The 20000-nt window shown below is 41.2% G+C and overlaps 2 protein-coding genes across 4 annotated transcripts in view; one reads left to right on the top strand and one right to left on the bottom strand.

Annotated features, from left to right (window-relative positions):
- Nucleotides 1-3094: 3094 nt before the first annotated feature.
- LOC126570856 (uncharacterized) lies at nt 3095-9891 on the bottom strand. Its single transcript, XM_050228912.1, has 2 exons — nt 9756-9891; nt 3095-5166 (listed from the first exon to the last, which is right to left on the bottom strand). The coding sequence occupies exons 1-2, from the start codon at nt 9805-9807 to the stop codon at nt 3704-3706; spliced, it is 1515 nt and encodes a 504-aa protein (XP_050084869.1). The 5' UTR covers nt 9808-9891; the 3' UTR covers nt 3095-3703.
- Nucleotides 9892-12489: 2598 nt separating this feature from the next.
- The window catches only part of LOC126570563 (low-density lipoprotein receptor-related protein 4-like), a 46100-nt gene continuing 38589 nt past the window's right edge, over nt 12490-20000 (top strand). The window contains exons 1-3 of one of the 3 annotated variants that reach the window (XM_050228421.1): nt 13822-13926; nt 14125-14207; nt 14570-15602. In XM_050228421.1, coding sequence (XP_050084378.1) covers nt 14150-14207; nt 14570-15602 — 1091 coding nt within the window. In that variant the 5' untranslated portion in view covers nt 13822-13926; nt 14125-14149. Of the gene's footprint in view, nt 13927-14051; nt 14061-14124; nt 14208-14569; nt 15603-20000 lie in introns of those variants that run through there. The other 2 variants (XM_050228428.1, XM_050228411.1) reach the window with 2 other exon arrangements.

The following is a 20000-nucleotide window of genomic DNA, read 5'->3' as shown; positions in this document are numbered from 1 at the left end:
TTTGTGGTCGACAGCTGGCGTTCTGTTTACATCGAGCATCGAGCATCTAAAAAACAGTTATAGGTGCTTATTCTGTAACTTTCGATTACGATGGCCTCAGGCGTTCGATTCATTTGGTTCATTTTGTGTTCATTTGGTGTTCACGATCGCCTGCATGTCGAGTGCATTTTTGTGGTCGACAGATGGCGTTCTGTTTACATCGAACATCGAGCATCTGAAAAACAGTTATAGCGTCCTGATTGTGCATCAATAATTTCTTTCTGCTAATCGTATACTATTATTACAAAGGTTAAGTCGTTTTTATACCGAAAAAAAACAAGTTAATTAACAGTTTTTGTACTTCAAACTGTCATTTTGAATTGTTTATTGTTTTCGAAACGTTTCGAAATTCGCATGAATCATCGAACGCCTGAGGCCATCGTAATCGAAAGTTACAGAATAAGCACCATAGCGTCCTGATTGCGCATTAATAATTTCTTTCTGCTAATCGTATACTATTATTACAAAGGTTAAGTCGTTTTTGATACAGAAAATTCAAGTTAATTCACAGTTTTTTTACTCCAAACTGTCATTTTGAATTGTTTATTGTTTTCGAAACGTTTCGAAACAACGAGTTGAAGTTTCGAAATTCGCATGAATCATCGAACGCCTGAGGCCATCGAAATCGCCTGGTACAGAACAAGCGGTAAAAGACTAAAATAGGCCCCCCACTCACGGTGAGCTACTGAGTGACCGAAAAAACCACTTTTTAACTGATTAAATGTAACTTTTTCACCCCTTCCCCCTTCCTTAATACATTAATTTACGTTTCCGCATATTTTAATAAAGATCTATTTACCAAAAATGTTGAAATTAGCGATTTTTTGGTCACTCAATAGCTCACCGTGAGTGGGGGGGCCTATTTTAGTCTTTTACCGAATGATTTAACCTAGTTTCCAATTTCTAGACGATCCTAGCGTTAGTCTGAATTTCCTAGCTACCTGGTACGTAGGGTCGGAGCGGATATTGTTTTAGGATATTCGGTCCAGGTTTGTCGATCGTGCTGGACGCGATGATCGGAGATGCGTCTACCTGGTAGGTAGAGTTGGACCGGGTGTAGGGTTAGGTCGCCCGGTTGGTCGAGGCGGATGATAACAGGAACCTGCTGGGACGAGTCCTCGGCTTGGCGAAGCATGGCTACGTAACTATATGACGTCATTTTTCTGCGTTGCTGTTGGTGGTCGTCGACATTGAAGGCGTCGTTGTGGTGGCGTGATCCGGGCTGCGATCGAGAACTTTCCTGCTCGGCCTGATGTTGGGTGCGTCTACGCTGATCACAATGCTAGGATACATGGAAAAAGAGAACAATCGGAAGTGTTGCTAATCCTGCTGTTACCTTCGGACCATTTGGTTCATTTTTCGTTGGTTTTTTCGTTATATCTTCAAAACTAAAAGTCAGATCGTCTTGAAATTTTCAATATGGTGCTGTTTTCAGCAAATAAGCATAAATATACATTTAAGTTCATAAAAAGTATGAAAGGGGTCGAAAAAAACAAAACGTTACTAATTTTACCCTCGTAGACCATTTGGTCCACAGTACATTTTCCTTACAATATAGCTATTCAGTAGCTATTGGTTGGTAGTTTCCAGTGATTCATGTGATGTATAACATTTCTCTATTAGTTCTTCACACAAATAAACCACATACGGTACATTTCATATTGGATTATCTTTTACAGCACCGGCACTGACCACGCTTCAGGGTCGATGAAAGTGATGAGCCGGGCGAGATTGTCTGACTGTCGAGCTGGTGAAGGTGATGATCGAGTGATTGTCAATAATTCAACTGATAAAGCTGAAGTGTCGGTGATCATTACATCAAACCTTATTTAGCCGGGGTGGATGGATTATACTGCCGAAAAGAACATCGTCCTCTGAATGGCGCTAGTTGCTTGTTAATTGTTACGTTTTCATGGCAATTTTAGAATTTGTATTAGAATTTCTACCTCTCGATCTAGCAATCTCGAATCGGAGTGATTTTATCGGTGTTGCGGTTTTGTCTTCGTCTATCGACATCATGAAAACGTAATGCTCTTCCAATCTTTTGAATCTCACTTACGACATAATAGTACGAATCAATAAGAGGCCAAAAAAGCATCAAACGAACCATGCACATCTCCATTTTTTACTTTGTGAAAAATAATACAATGAAATAATCTTTCAAAAGACCAAAAAGATGAAGCATACCGAACACTAGCAAGAATAAGTATTCCAATGTGTGTTCGTAAGACTGCCGAATCAATATTCTGCTACCTGTCGCAATATTTAGGATTTTTTTGTTGGTGTTTGCGATCACAATCTCTTCAATTGTCGCAGGAAAAAATAATTAAAAGCAGATTATATATCGGAACATCAAATGGACGGAGCAAATCGGGTTGTTCCTGGCAGTGTTGTGATTATATATTGAGGTTGTGAACCGATAAGCTCGAGGAACGGTTTATCGCCCCAAAGGAATCTTCCATGCAACGAATAGCGGATCCACCTTTCACTATTGATTTTGGTGATTTTCATTACATTTGTCATTGAAACACTCAATTTCGTCACCCGAATCATATGCAGTTTCAGTATTACTTTTTTTAAATTTCCTGAGTGTATGAATATTAGGCAGAATTCAATCATTTTCTTGCAGTAAATTGCTGTCTAAATCGTTTGAATCACACATCACGACAAATATGTACGTCTAAGCACTAGCATGAAATAACACAGACTGAATAATGTCTGATTTTCTTTGTCTTTTTGCGTCCAAATTCGTTTGTGTGAGTTGGATTGGGGACCAATATTATAATAAAAGAACATGTTTATAGTTTCTAATACAAATTTAAAACCAAAATACCAATACCAATAACTAAATAATTCAATATCTTTTGGTTATAAAGGCAAAACATCCCAAACTCAATCGTTTACATAGAAATCATTTCCATAGAAATTACGCCATGGACCAAATGGTCCACGAGGGTAAAATTAGTGAGTTTTTTTTAAGGTAACAGGTAGGGTTAACAGAGTCATTTAGACTATTTGTTTGTATTTGTATAGTTATGGTTGGTGGATAACCATGTAGTTTTTAAAAAAACAATTTTATTCAAACACTTAGTTAGTAGTTAGTAAATTTGAACGGAACGGAGAGCACGAGCTGAAGCTGAACTGGATGCGATGAAAGTCGGATGAAGACTGATCTGGTTGATCCGGATAGGTGATGACGTTCTGGGCGTTGGTGCTGGGGTACATATACTTTCCTATGAGTCATCATCGTTCATGTACTTTCCCGTGAGTCATCCTTGGCTGGATCATAATCCCGGGCGACGATCGTTGCGGATGTTTATGTTATCGTCGCTCGTGGCTTCTCTCGTTGTTTACATTAAGCGGCAGTTGTTGCAAGATCGTTCTGATTGTTACGACGATCTTGGTGGTCGCGCTAATGGTTAACTTGAGTGAAATGGGTGGTAGTGTTATGTGAATGTTTGTCACAGGTGTGATGAAGAATATTCGTCACATAACTTCCCCCCCCTTAGATTGAGCCGTCTCGGGTCAACTGAGGTTTTACTGTGATGGTAACTCTTTTTCTTAGATTGTGGATTTTTAATAAAGAGCACCATGCGGTGAGTAAAATTAGAATGATTATTATGAACAGACTTGTTGCGTGTTGTACGATCAAGGTAGTATTGGTTTATTCTAATTTGGTGATTTTTTCTCTGTTGTCAATATGAAGTTTTGTCATATTTTGAAAGGCGTCGAAGTGCATTCCGTTTGTTTCTATGACAATGGAATTAAGTGGTATGACTTTCGGTTGCTCTTCGAATTCCATTTGTTTGTTTCCATACTGGGTTTTATCAACGGAAATTGTGCAGTTTTTGAAATATACGAAGAATGTACCGGTGAGATTTCTTTTGCCGTATCCACAGGTGTTTTCGAAAGTTGTTAATTGAGCATTTTTAATAAGTACTCCATAGTTTTCGATAATTGTAACTTCCATATAGTTATCGTGTTGTGTGAATACACATTTACTATGGTTGGCACGGAACAGTTGATGCTCGCATTGGTTGTTGGTAACATTTTGTAGGTTGATCTGTTTTAGAATGTATTCGCCTTCAATAAGGTTGAACTTGTCTATTAAATAAGATTCGTGTTTGTTTATAACAGCGTATTTAGATTGTACATGTATCACTGATTGATTGATCGGAATCGGTTCAATTCTCAACATAGAGTAACTGCCGGATCGAAGTTTTGGAATTTTTATCAGCAAGTGTATCTGATGATTGTGGTGGATTGCTATTGGTTCCAAATACTCGTAAGCTTGATCGTAACTTTTTATCTTAAGTCCTTCTTCCAAAAGTATGTTCATTATAAAGTTCATTTCTGTTGGAAAAAGCAATGCCTTTGATAGTATCCCAAGTTTTGCTAGTTGCACAGACTCGAAGATAACGTTAAGTTGTTCTCTAATGTTATCAAGGCTGAAAATGACATTGTGCAAATGAATTTTCTGTTGAATTTCACCTAGATCATTAGATTTGAAGTTGGATAAACGGATGAAATCATGGATTTCCTGTGCTTGTGTTCTTGCTGCATCCGTTATGTTGTTCAGACGTTGCTCGAATTCGCTGTTGATTGTGATTTGCGCATTATTCTCCGTTATTAGTTTATTAGTGGATAGACGCAATACATCAATTTTGTTCGATAGGTCTACATAATCGTTATGATCTAAGTTTCCTGTTATTGTTTTAATAACAGTTCCTAAGATGTCAATAGCTCTTTTAGGTTTTGAAGCTATTGGTTTGAAATTTCTGACCATGGAATAGGTTTGCTCATATTTTTGTTTCAGAATATTTGTGATGCCTGATATTTGCTTGGAATCTGCTAATGTTTGTTGTTTGTTTGAATTGGCTTTGATAGTTTTAAATTTTTCATCTAACTCATATATGATATTTTTATATTGCTGTACTATTGATTCGTACTTGCCAATATCAAATCTGTGTATAACAAGATGATAGTCTTCAATAATTCGGGCTGTTCCTATTTGAATCGCAAACATTCCAGGGTTGTTCGTTAAATCTTGATTGTCCAAGAAGGAGCTTTCGATTTGGTTGCATAAGATGATTAATAGAACAATCGATGCTTTCTTCATCTTTGTCTCTATAATAAGAAAAATAAACGAAAAGATATTTGTAAATTATTTCTGTCTTTTACGCTTGATTTTTGTTTTATGAATTTTTCTGTTGTTACTGTCAATTATCTGAATATCTTTGTTCTCTTTGACTTTGGCTTCTTTGTATCTTTCTTGGTGTTTCAAATTATTCCTGATTTTGATAAAGACAGTTTCGTTTGAGTCAAAAGGTTCAGGTTCTTCCCTATTTCTATTGATTTTCTCAATGTCTTTTACTTTTGAATCGTGCATTTTCTTTGCAAATTCTGTAAACATTTTTTCTTTTAATCTTATTCTTTCATTCAAATCTTGTGGTAGGGGCTCATTTTGTCTGAATCCATAGAAAAGTTCCCTAGGGGTAATTTGTGTTTGAGAATGAATCGAGTCATTATAAATTGATAATGCTATATCCATTCTTGCGTTATCTGAAAGATTTTTTGTACTTTCTTTATTTGATAGAATATTAAGTATCTCTCTGAGTGTTCTATGTATTATTTCAATATTTCCATTCGATGAAGATTACAAGATTCGATGGAGAATACTTGTAAAATGGTAGTTAATGAGATTTTCTTCGAGAAAAGATCTTATTGTAGAAGACGTAAAAGCTGGTTCATTGTCTGTTACAATTAGTGTAGGTTTACCTATTTGTGACAAGAACTTTGATATTGCATTTAATACATGAATACTATTTCTTGTTCTTATTGGAAACGCGGCTGCTAATCTTGAGAATTTATCGCAAAACGTTAGATAATGTTTCTCGCTGATTATAAATATATCCATATGGACAATTTCTAGAGGTTTCGACGGTGTTTCAGTAATTAGAAATTTTAATTTATACGGATGTCGTTCGTATTTTGATTTTTGACATAGTTTACATAGGTTGATGAATTTTGTAACTTTTGATTTCATCTTCGGGAAAAAATATTTTAACGAGATGTGTTTCTGTGTTTCTATAATTCCTCTGTGATTTGAGTTGTGTTGAGTTTGAATTATTTGGTCTTGTTCATCTTCTTCGGGAATATCAATTAACATTTTTTCTGTCCAGAAGATTTTAAGAGCTTTTGCACGTGAAAAGTAATTTTTGTAAATGATTTGTAGAGGTCTTAGTATTTCTTTGCTACAATATAATCCATTTACGTGATTTGGAGATGTTTCTTCTTTAAGAATATTAATTAATACAGCAGGACTGAATACAAGTCTTTTTATAGTTGTCCTGTGATAATTTGGAAAAATAGTTTCGAATTGACGACTGTGTTCGTTTGATTTTATTAAAACGAGTTGATGTCTAAAATCATTAAGAGGTTTTATTGTATTTTTAATAAAATCATTATCATCAGTATCTGCACTATGTTGTGTCATATTATCATCAGTTGAATTATTGTTGATTTCAAGAATTTCGGATGTTTGAGAGTTAGTGGTTAATTGTTGATCAGTAGGCATGCGTGATAGTGCATCAGCATTGTTATTCAGTATGCCTTTTTTATAGGTTATATCGAATTCAAATTCTTCGAGTGTAAGTTTCCAATTAAGTAACTTTCTGTTGAGATCGTTCTTTTGTCTTAACCAAATGAGTGGTTTGTGATCAGTTCTGATTTCAAATTTTCTTCCATATAGGTAAGGTCTGAAATGTTTTGTTGCCCAAATGATGGCTAAAAGTTCTTTTTCTGTTGCAGAGTATCTGCATTCTGTTTCATTCAATGTTCTTGAAGCATAACAGATTGGATGTTCTTTACCATCTGTAAATTTTTGAGAAAGAACTGCTCCTAAAGCAAAGTCACTTGCGTCTGTTTCTAAGATAAACTTTTTATCAAAGTCAGGGTATCTAAGAATAGGATCTGTTGTAAGTAGTATCTTGCATTCTTCAAAGCATGTTATAAATTCCTCATTGTGTATTATTTTGGAATCTTTTTTCAAGCATTTTGTAAGTGGTTTAGTTAATTTTGCAAAATCTTTAATGAATTTTCGATAATATCCGAGAATTCCAAGGAATCCTTTTATTTGCTTTGTAGTTTTTGGAATTGGCCAGTTAATGATCTTTTCGATTTTATTAGGGTTTGGTTTAATTCCATTTTCAGTTACAATGTGTCCAAGAAATTCACATTCGCGTTGGAGAAATTCACATTTATCCAATTGAATTTTTAAATTTGCTTTTGTTAATCTCTTTAATACTTTATCAAGATTTTCCAATTGTTATTGTAATGAACTGCCAAAAATGATTATATCATCTAAATAAACTAAGCAACATGAACCAATTAGTTCATTTAAGATACTGTTCATAGCTCTTTGGAATGTAGCTGGGGCGTTTTTGAGTCCAAAAGGCATTCTAATAAATTCAAAATGTCCTTTATTAGTATTAAAAGCTGTTTTTTGTCTATCTTTTTCATCAACTTCTATTTGATGAAATCCTGATTTCAAATCAAGAGTGGTGAAGTACATACTTCTTCCAAGTCTATCAAGAATTTCTTCAATATTTGGTATAGGAAATTTATCATCAATTGTTTTTTCGTTTAGTTTTCGATAATCAATGACAACACGCCATTTTTTAATTCTGCTTGCGTCACTTTTCTTTGGTACAACCCAGATAGGTGATGTCCATGGTGAAATGGAATGTTGGATAATACCATCTTTTAGCATTTGATCTATCTGTTTGTCTACTTCTGCTTTATGTATTTGCGGATATCGATAGGTTTTAGTGTGTATTGGAATGTCATCCGTTGTGTTAATTGTATGTTTTATGTTAGTTGTACAAGACAGTTTTTCGTTAGTCTTTTGGATAACGGTGGAATATTTTTTCAATACTGACAAGAGTTTTGATTTTTCATGCTCATTTAAATGATTCATGCGTATTATGTTTTGGATGTCATGCATGTTGCAATTTAATTCTGATTTACATGTTGTATGATTGTACTCAATAAAATCAGACATAGGGTATGTTTTGGTAGGGTAATCCCAATAAAATGAGAATTCTTCTCCAAAATTTTCAATAATAGCTTTAGCATATCCATTCTTTGAATTGTAAATTCCAGAATGTATGACAGCTGTATGGATTGGTTTATCATTTGCCAAAAGTACGTCTCCATTATTTTGAGGAACAGGCATATTAATTGTTGTTATTGAATGTGCATTAACGGTGATTTTGTCAGATTCGCCTAGTTTACGAATTTTCATATTTACTGTTTTGTTTTTAATTATTAGTTTACATCTGTCAAAATCCATTTTGGCTTTTATTTTTGACAAAGTTTCATAACCAAGAATTCCATCAAAATAATTATGAAATTTAAATAAATAAAATGGTACGATTTCTGATTCAAACAGTTTTATTCTGAAAATCATGTCCGCAGAATGCGTTCCTGATTTGTTAGTTATTTTAATCGGTTTGCATTCTATTTTCCATTCATCTGGAATTAAATCTGGTGAAATAAATTTTTTGTTGGCTCCACTATCAATTAGTATTTTTCCAATTTTATTGTTAGGTAAGTTTATTTCAATATAAGGTAGACCATTGATAGCATTTACCTCGGTGAGTCTTTTAAAGTAACCATCTGAAAATTTGATTCAGGTTCTGAAATTGTTTCACATTCATCATTTTCATCAGATGAGTAATCTTTTTCATTGTATGATGGTGTTGTATCTTTAACCTCATGACTGTAAAAATTAGGTTGGCGGGACCGCATGGAAGCGTCCACTTCCATTGGAACAACTTTCTGTCTATCAGAAGTTTTTGGTTTGTTAAAGTTTGGATTTACTTTGGGTGTTTGATTTGGTTGAAAGTTTTGTTGTGTATTTTGATTTGGTTTTCCGATATTCTTGTTATAAGAATATTTTGGATTGTGATTGCTATTGCCCGATTTAACAAATTCTGTGTTAGTACGGTGCTTTGTAGTTTCAGCATTTTGAAACTTACGTAAGAAAGCATATGCACTTTCCAAATCTTTAGGTTTGGATGCTTGTGCGTGTCCAAAGTATTGTTTGTTTAGACCGTTTATGAAAGCTGCAAAAGCTTCTTGCTCCAAGTAAACACTTATTCCTTCCCATGTGCGAACAAATAATTCGTTCTGTCTACACAGGGTTTTCATGTTTTGAAGGATTTCTTTCACTTTCCTGTAATAAAGGTGAATTGAGTCCTCCATTCGTATGGACCACAATTGTGTTTGGTACGTTGCTATGTCGGATTTGTCACCATACACAGCTTTAAGGATTTCAGCAACATCCTCTAGCTTTGTCGGATTGCCATTGGCACAGATAGTATCTCGAGCTTTTCCTTCTATTTTGTTAATGATTATTTGCTCATACATCGCCATTGCTTCCTGAGTTACTCTGTTTCTGAACAGATTGAGAGTGTTAGTAGCTGTTGTTAGCCATGCATTCAATTGTTTTTTATTTCCATCGTAAGTTGGAAGTTGTTTAATCGGATCAGGAATCCTAAAAATATCGGTTCCTGCTTGTACGGGTGCTATGTTTTGCATCCGAAGGTTAGAGTTTTCAATTTGTAGTAATTCCACTTGGTGTTCAAGGTTTACAACCTTCTCATAGAACGCCTGGAAATCTACGGTTTGATTGTCATGCGCCATTTTCTTACCGGGGATTAGTTTCCTCGCTTTTACTTTAATGTAAGGGGTGAATTTTGGCATGCGATGACGGATTACTTTTTATTGTTTGTTGAGTCTTCTCCAATGGAAAAATATGTCACGGGACGGGCACGTATTTTCCACGCTACGGGTTGAGCACTTTCTTTCGATTATTCAGCGTTCGTACTGTTTTTGAGAGTAAAGGTCACTTCTTGAACTTGAAAGTTCACGGGAATCGGTAAATTTTATCACAAGTCACACACGAATTGGTGGATGGTGAATACACACGTGATGGTGAAAAGACACCGGATAAAGTCACAAAAAAAATTAAAAAAAATCCGCGAAACGATTGCACGTTAGCGTCAGTGGTGATGCACAGAAAGTTTACGGAAATTGATTTTTATCACAAATCACACACAAGTTGGTGGATGATGCGTACACTCGGGATGGTGAAAACATCGGATAAAAACACAAGAGTCCGTGATTTACTGTTATCGATCGATTCGATTGCACCACTTTCACTTTTACGGAGATTTATGTTAACCGAAGCCGCGAAGCGAACTGCCGACTGCGCCAGTTATGGTTGGTGGATAACCATGTAGTTTAAAAAAAAAACAATTTTATTCAAACACTTAGTTAGTAGTTAGTAAATTTGAACGGAACGGAGAGCACGAGCTGAAGCTGAACTGGATGCGATGAAAGTCGGATGAAGACTGATCTGGTTGATCCGGATAGGTGATGACGTTCTGGGCGTTGGTGCTGGCGTACATGTACTTTCCTATGAGTCATCATCGTTCATGTACTTTCCCGTGAGTCATCCTTGGCTGGATCATAATCCCGGGCGACGATCGTTGCGGATGTTTATGTTATCGTCGCTCGTGGCTTCTCTCGTTGTTTACATTAAGCGGCAGTTGTTGCAAGATCGTTCTGATTGTTACGACGATCTTGGTGGTCGCGCTAATGGTTAACTTGAGTGAAATGGGTGGTAGTGTTATGTGAATGTTTGTCACAGGTGTGATGAAGAATATTCGTCACATAACTGTATACCTACACAAACTGCTCTGCACAGTGCTTCCTTAGAATACATATCCCAAGTTACTTCTGTCTTGCGACCAAGTGTTCAACATCTAAATTGAAAACAATCGTTACGTGGTCTGATATTTTCATACTAGTGATGGACAAAACAGACCTCAGCACGGAATCGATTCCTGACGATTCCGACATTAGCTGGAATCGACTCCCGGAATCGATTCCCACGATTCCAGTTTGTTGTGGGGGGTGGCCGGTTTTGGTGGAGGTGTTGTTGCAGATTCTGTGCAGATTAACCCAAGTCACACAACTGCCATAGTTCAATAATGATTTACTTTGAGGCTTTTAATCAGGTATCATGTTATCAATAAACTTCTAAAGGACAATGTTCAACTGTTTGTGGTATTTATTCATTGTGATCTTGGCTCCATTAAACAATGAGTGTTGTTGGGTATTGCAGCAATTAGCTGATAATTTTCACGGTCAATAAATACCATGCCAAAGCAGAAAAGCGTTAACTAAGTATATCCTCTTAAATGTAATCTCTTAAATGTAAATCTTAAATGTAGAAGAAGCGCAAACGACTTACACCCAAGTATTGAATGAATCGGGTGCATTTAATTACACAGTTTCGTTGAAGAGGGAAAAGGTGGCCGCTGACCTACAATCATTGATAGCTCCGGAGGTCCAGCAGCAGGTGGGCCGCGAAAACGACAGCGGAAGCTAAAGCAAAACAATCCATACGTACGGCGAATGCCAGATCAAAGCAGAAAAACAGTCACTGTTGCGCCCAATTTTCCCTCCCTCAAGTCAAAACTGATCTCGATTCCGGTAGCGTCCGGAATCATAGCTGAACTCTACTCCCGGAGTCGATTCTGACTTGGAATCGACTCCGGCTTGGAATCGACTCCGGCTCGGAATCGACTCCGGCTTGGAATCGACTCCAGCTCGGAATGGACTCCGGCTCGGAATCGATTCCGATTTTTTGCAGGCGGAATCGGAGTGGAATCGTGGGTGCGATTCCGAGCGCCCTTCACTAAACTAAACCTAACCCACCTATTTGAAATTCAAACAGACCACGAAAGTACACCAGCTCGGTCCTGAGAGAGAGAGAGAGAGAGAGAGAGAGAGAGAGAGAGAGAGAGAGAGAGAGATAGAGAGAGAGAGAGAGAGATGGGGGGGGGGGGGGGAGATTTGGTTTCGATATGCATCTCGGCGGACGACAGCAACGTGTGTGATGTGTCCGTGGGCTAGCACCAGCCGAATAGGCCCCAGGTCGTGGCCGCTTTCGTCGTATTACATCTCTTCCTACTTCATTCCCTCTCGAGCGTTCTGGGAGCTGGCTCTGGGAAGCGAGCAGATCTCGATAGCAGCATCTTTCCCATTCGTAGGCAGCAGCAGCAGCAGATCCACGCACTTGCGCACAGGCCACGGGAGTTTGTCTGCTCGCAATCAGGGGTGAAAGGATGCTGCGGCTGCTGCTGCTGCTACCCAATATTACATAAGGGCGTATCTGCTCAAAATCTCTCGTTTGTTCGCTCGCTTCGAGAGCAGCTCTCACTTTTGGGGCACCGTTTCTCTCTCCGCCTCCGCAAGCGACAAAGGCGACAGCGAGAATGGCGATGGCCGCCGACCTGGCCGACGAACGAACAGCTCGCTTCCCGACAGTTCTAGGTGTTCCGCTCCCAGTGACTGACGACTTGCTGGTTGCTTCCTGGCGCGTTGGTTCTTGCGCGTTACCCAAGGTCCTCTGGATAGCCCGTGGCCTTTTTGGCGAGTGTGCGGGGAGGTGGACAGAGAGAGCGCATAGAGTGCGCGGTGATCGATCCTTCGGGATCCCGAGGAGCTAACACATATCCCACCCTCGGAGTGTTCCAAGGAGTGCGTGTACCCTGTGAGTCCATCTATCCTACAGACCATTCCGTGCTACTCCAGAAGAAGAAGAAAAGGAAGAACAAAAAGAAGAAGAACGCCGATGGTGGCTATTTGGTGCGAGCGTGTGTGTTAGTGTTCAACCGTCAATCAACAACCTAGCTACCAATCAACCGTTCAATCTATCAGTACCCATGCTCCTTGCTCCTTGACAGCAACCAACAGTAGTAGCAGTAGCTTCATGCCGAGTATCTACGCAGCAGCAGTGGGTGAAGCAAGAGAATACAAGGTTTAAGCTCCTAGAACAACATCTGAACGTTTTCCATTCACACCAGTCCATATGCGTGTGTGCAGTGTCAAAAGCAATAAATAGCAGTAGACAGTTGTTGCGAACGAAGCGAGGTGGCGAAGACGATACGTATCTGAAAAGGGCGTTGTTGTCTCTCGTCGGTGCGCAGCATCCCTTCCCGTCACAACGCGCGCGCGGGCGTGTGTGCGTACGCACTTGCATCTTGGTGTGCGTGCATGCATGCGTGCGTAAGAAGTGGGTAGTAGTGCAGTGCAGGAAGTGACGATCGCGACCGGAGTTCTTCTACTCCTCTAGAGCGCATCTTGCAGCCAGCTAGCCAGCGCCCATCCCATGTGTTTCGTGCGCCGCCAGGCAGGTGACCAGGTGACAGGTTGGTAAAGGAGAGGGGAGGGCGAGGTCGGATAGGGAGGCGGCGATGCATCGCTGGCCATCGGCCCAGGTGTCCTCGGTCCACTGTGGTCCGGTGCCGCGCCAACAGGGCACCATCGCTCGCACCATGGGGAAAGGATATAAGAGAAAATGCTAAACAGTGCCCTGGAGTCGGACGACGACGACGTGCAGGACGAGGTGCGAGACAGTAAGCGGTAGTGGTGCTGGTGCTGTTGGTGGCTCTAACGCCGAAGAGCAAAGACAAATCGTGTGGGGGAGAGGGCCGTGTGCCACACCTGTCCTGTAGTGGGTGGGCGCTCTGCATCCACCACCCCTAAAAAAGAAGAAACACTGTGCAGTGTGTGTGTATGTGTGTGTGTGTTCTTGTAAAAGACCGCACAGATAAAAAAGGACGCAACAAGAAAAGGGAGAATAGGGAGGACTAGTGAACCACCAACCCAACCAGGAGCCCCTGCACAAGAGGGTGCGAGGTTGCTTAAAAATGCAGCAGCAGCGGAAAGTGGGCACCGGCAGCCGGTGGCCCGGTGTGATGGCCGTCGGGGTGTTGGTACTACCGCTGCTCGTCCTGCTCCTTGATGTCGGTACGTATTTCCATCCCGCCCCCAGGGGTCACCGCTAAACCTCCATATGGTCCATATCTCCTAGCTTCAGCATTTCAGCACCAAGAGGGCCGTTCCCTGAATCTCACTCCTTTGAACCAGGCCACTAACACAAAGTAGCGTTCCAATTTGAGGTTATGTGTTTGTTTTTGGTTTAAGTTCTTTGTTTTTTTTTTGTAGGTTAGATTCCAGATTTTCTTTTTATATGATTCCCGCATTTCCGGGCAATTTTGGGAAGCCCGTTTGGGGACCGTTAGCAAAAGGTAGGTAGGATTGATAAACATACATACACACAAACACTCCCACATACATACACCGAGCAAAATCTCTCGAGTTGTTGTGAATCGCCCGCTCCTTTACATGATGATACTGGCCGCTGCGCAGGCGCAAGGTCTCCAGGAATCGAAAAAAGCGGTTCCATTCATCAAAATACATGGCGTTGAGTGTAATCTGTCCTTGAAAATCCACGTCGGTCGGGCACTCTTAGGCGACCACCCGAAATTCGGTCGAGATTTCGGGGCAGTTTTTTCCACCGGGCAGTAACCGAATTCCATCCCATTCTCTCTCTCTCTCTCTCTCTCTCTCTCTCTCTCTCTCTCTCTCTCTCTCTCTTTTCTACCTGCAGCGCTATGTGAAGAGCAAACGACTGAAGTGTCGGCCGATGGCCTAGATGGGGCGTCTTCTTCCGGCAAGCTAGGACAACAGCAGCTGCAGCACAGCGGTCCGAACAAGCTCGGTGCCGCGTGGCAGATCTTCGGTTCGAATGGTATGCGCCAGTCGGAGGGGCGGCTGGTGAAGGCAAAGCAGCGGAAGACGAAGCAACACCAAAAAGATCCGGGCAGCCGACCACCGCTGCCACCAGGCAAGATCATGATGGCGCCGCCACGGCGTCGGAACAGCTTCAACCACAACGCTTCGGTCGCAATCGTCCGGAGTGCCGGCCTATCGCACCATCCGATCGGTGGCATCGGTGGCAACGCTGGTGGTGGTGCTAGCGGTGTGTACGGCTCGCTCTCACACTATGACACTCTGTACGGGGTCCGTGGTGTGGAGCGGCGGGACAACGATGGTTTCCGGCCATTCGAGCGCTTCGGACCGGTTGGCCAAATCGGCGGTTACCACCGGCACCCGGAGGACGACATCTTTCGGTCGGACGACGAACTGCTACTAGAATCGACTGGCGGCGGTGGTGGTGATGGGGCCGGGGCGGATCTGTCGGTTGTCGGCGGGGGCCCTGTCGGTGGCCTGCAGCACTGCGACATCAAGTGCGAACCGCGCGAGTTCCTGTGCGACAAGAGCTGCGCCTGCATCCACATGGATCTGCACTGCGACGGGCAGGCGGACTGCGTGCTGATAGAGGACGAGCAGAACTGCGAGGTCGTCCACCAGCTGCTGGCCCAGCAGATCAAGGACAACTGTGAGACGAGCGGTACGCACGTGATCTGCGCCACCACGCATACCTGCATCTCGCGCGATTGGCTGTGCGACGGCGACGACGACTGCGGTGACTATACTGACGAGACGCACTGCGGCTCCCGTCTTGACTGTACCGATGGGAAGTTCGAGTGCCAGAATGGAATGTGCATACCGCACGATTGGGTCTGCGACGGTGATAACGATTGCAATGACCTGTCGGACGAGCGCAACTGTACCAAACAGTAAGTCCCATGAACAGAAGCAGCTCCCGAGCCTCCATGCCTGCGGCCATTAACCACAGCCACGTGCTCTCCCTTTTAGCATTCCTCAATAATTGGCCAATTAGCGGCCAAATTGTTGTGTGTGTTTGTGTATATGTCCTTCTGGATAGCTATTAGGTCTTACATACGCCACATACATCTTTCGATTCTGTTGTAAAAATGGTGCCATTTTGCTTTTATTTTTTTGAAGTAAACGATCCAATATATTAGGTAGTCGAATAAGTCTTTTCGTATTTTGGCAATAGATGGCTTTGGAGTCGTCTATCTCCACCGTTATCAATCACATTATGTCATATCATACCACGTTGTTTTAAGGGACATTTGATGTATCTTTTAATCAAAACAAAACAGAATTTGGAGCAGTGGCCAAAAAGTTATAGCTGTTCAAAGATGAGTGAAAATAGTGAAAAAATTCGCTATATTTTGAAAATTTTCTATAAAAATGTGAAAAATGCCACGCGAGCCACCAATGATATTTGTGATGTTCAGGGGGACGATGCGGAATCAGTTCGTGTAACACAACGGTGGTTCGCTTGCTTCCGTTCTGGAAATTTTGATGTGAAAGATGCACCTTGCTCTGGTCGATCCTTCGTTGCTAAAGTCGATGAAATTATTGAAAAGATAGAGCAGGATCGTCACATAAGCAGCCATTACATCGCCAAGGAACTAAACCTTCACCATAAACAATGGTTTTGAACCATTGAAAAAGGGTGGCTACAAAAAAAGCTCGATTTTTGGATACCGCATGAATTGTCAGCGAAAAATTTATTGGACCGAATAACATCTGCGATTCTTTGCTGAAACGAAATGAAATAGAACCGTTTCTGAAGCGAATGGTAACAGGAGATGAAAAGTGGATCAAACACGACAATAACGTGCGAAAAAGATCATGGTGCAAGAATGCAGAAGCTACACAAACAGTCCCAAAGCCAGGATCGACGCCGCGGATGGTTATGCCGTGCGTTTGGTGGGATTGGAGAGGAATCATTCATTATGAGCTACTCCAGCCTGGTCAAACTATTGGTTCTAGACTTTACTGCGACCAATTGATGAGATTGAAGCAAGCAGTCGAGGAAAAACGGCCAGAATTGGTAGAACAGAAATCGTCTTCCACCATGACAACGCTAGACCACACACATCTTTGATGACTCGGCAAAAACTGGGAGAGCTTGGCTGGGATGTTTTGATGCATCCTCCATATAGCCCAGACCTTGCACCATCGGATTACCACTTGTTTCGTTCCATGCAAAACTCCCTTGGTGGAGTACGGCTAGCTTCAAGAGAAGCATGCGAAAACTTCGTATCTGAGTTTTTCAACGATAAACCACGGAGTTTTTACGCTAAAGGCATTATGTCTTTAGCTGAAAAATGGCAAAAGGTGGTCAATCAAAATGGTTCATATTTGGTTGAATAAAGTTGATCGAAACCAGAAATATATCCCTTTGAAGTTTTACTAATAATACAGTACTTAAGCGCCAACCTAATATTATGTCGTGTTGAAGTGTAAAACACAATAAGATATATATTTTCTCTAGTAAAAAATGTCAAGTTTTGTGCTCGAAAATTATATTTTGCGGGGAAGCATACGGCCCTATTGCCAGTGTCTTGTCTTGAAAACAAGACTGCTTTACAACTGGTGAAAAAACTCATACGCATACGCATACGCGAAAAAACCGTTTTTTTCCGAAATTTCTTGATTTATTTGTGTGCGGGTTGTCAGCCGGAAATATAACAAAATGCACAAATCATTGGAGAAAATTTTAAAAGATTCGAGAAGCTTGAAAAACTACAGTTAACTTGCGCGTTTGTCACACAAGTCCGCTTGGTGGTTCGTGGAATACGCTACTTTCCTCTCTGCCTTCTAGTGATCACTCCGCATACATAGAGCTAGTTCTGTCTGGCGCGTGTCACTGATAACTATTATCACCGGTGGAGAGGCATCCAAATCATATCCAACTCTCTCTCTCCTTCTTATCCGGCGCTACAACCGACGAGCGGTCTTGGCCTGCCACAGAAGATTCCTCCACCGCTCGCGATCGAGCGCCGTCGTCCGCCAAGTCGAAATTCCAGCTATTCTGGCATCAATGTCGATACCGTCGCTCCACCTCGATTTGGGCCTACCACGCCCTCTCTGTCCATCCGGAAGGCCTAAGAAGACTTTATGGGCTGGGTCGTCGTCTACCATTCTCATGACATGCGCAGCCCACCGAAGCCGGGCGAGTCTTATGCGCTGCGCGACAGTGAGATCGCCATACAACGCATACAACTCTGCGTTGTATCGGCTTCTCCATCGTCCCTCCTCACATACGGGGCCAAATATACTTCTGAGAACTCTCCTCTCGAACGCGGTTAAGAGGGCTTCGTCCATTCTGGACAGTGTCCAAGTCTCAGAGGCGTATGTGAGTACTGCTACGATACTTCTCGACAGGTTTTTAGAGTGGATTAGTTTTCTCAGGCTGAAGTATGACCGGTTGGCTGCTAGCACCCTAGCGCGAATGTCTTGGGATATATCATTATCGGTGCTAACTCTTGACCCTAAGTAGGTGAAGTACTCGACGACTTCGAATTTTTTGTCACCTATTAGTACGTTACCCCCAAGCACATTGGACTCAATAGCTTGTCGGGCCGCTGATGGTGCCACCATAAACTTGGTCTTGGCCTCGTTGACCTGCAATCCGAGGTCTTTTGCCGCTTGCGTATCCGTATGTAGGCTTGCGCTACATCGGAGAGTCTTAGACCAATTATATCTATATCATCAGCGTATGCCAGGATCTGGGTTGACTTAACCCTCGGTTGGGCACCCGGGTACCCGGGTACCCATTTCCAGTTTCAACGAAAAAATGAATGCCTTCCCGTCAATATTTTTTTACGAAACTCCGGATCCCCAAAGAACAACTCATTTCACACCGAATTCGCTTTTGAATTGTTTTGATATCTCATATTTAAAGGTAATTATGGGCCGATGAAATTAACACCCGCCCAGTGGCACCCGTTGGCTATGCACATGTGCTATGTTTATAAACACAAAACAATACTTTTTATCAACATTTATCCATGTTGACGTGTTTATTAATTGTTAATTAGGTAAACTACAATATTTTGATGAAAATTTCATTACGTTTGAGCTTTTACGAGCAATAGGAGAAACGAGCAATAGGAGAAAAATAATCAACTTATTTTGAAACCTTTTATGTGCAATTTAAATTATATATTATTTCTCAAACTGATTAAAAATGGTTCTAATAGCGTAATTTTCTTAACATATGAGTAAATTATACACTAATCTTCAACAAAAAGGGTTTAGGCGGCATTTTCGTAGACCACAGAGACCAATATACATGGTGCGTTCAGTCAGTAATGAGACTGGATTTTTCCTGTCGAAACGTTTTGAGATAAGGTATTGAACTTTTTACGCCAACGTAGAGATAGGATTTAGCTATTCAACACACTTTATTTCATTCGGCTATGACAAACTGAAAGAAAATTAGACGATTTTTCGTGAACCATGTTTTTAGTTGATGTAACATCGCAGAACGCCCTCTTTCTATGGACCACTGGTACAGCCCATCGCGGACCTCTTCCTGGTACAGAGCACGCAAACAGAAATGTATGAGGACTTGATGAATTACTGGCACCAACGGAATGTTTTTCTGTAGGTCCGGATGATCCGCGCCAGGATGAAGGTCCGGATGATCCGTGCCAGACCAATGGCCCATAGAAAGGGGACATTCTAAGGTGTTACATCAACTAAAAACATGGTTCACGAAAAATCGTCCCATTTTCTTTCAGTTGGTCATAGCCGAACGAAATAAAGTGCGTTTGATAGCTAAAACCTTCCTCTACCTTGTCGTAAAAAATTAAACACGTTATCTCAAACCGTTTTGTCAGACAAATCAATTCTCATTACGTTCTGAACGCACCATGTAGCAACTGGTCTGATCTCGTAGCTCAATTGTGCCCAATTAACTGATTTGTTTATGACTCAAAAGTGCCTTATGACAATTCAAAACTGATTTATTCGAAGAAATCAATGATTTCAATAACATATTTGCTGGAAAATTCGATCACTTTACGATCTTATTGCTTGCTTCACGACGTACGCGGTAGAGAATGACCGTACGCAGGGGTATCAATGCATTGTGTTCATTATTTTTATTGTTTTTATTGGATTTTGTTGTGGTTTTTTAAGAAAAATAGGTTCCGAAGACTCTTAAATTAGTTCTAGAACACAATTTTTATCATAAAACTGCTACAAACGATGATGCAAGAACATAACAATGCAATGCACATAAGTGGGGTACCTGGGTACCCGGGTGCCCAACGAAGGGCTAAACGCCGGGTGCCCAACCGAGGGTTAAA

Source organism: Anopheles aquasalis, chromosome X, assembly GCF_943734665.1.
Source record: "Anopheles aquasalis chromosome X, idAnoAquaMG_Q_19, whole genome shotgun sequence".
NCBI classification, from domain to species: Eukaryota; Metazoa; Arthropoda; class Insecta; order Diptera; family Culicidae; genus Anopheles; species Anopheles aquasalis.
Note: the sequence above shows the minus strand (reverse complement) of the source record. Positions and strands in the feature narration are given on the sequence as shown.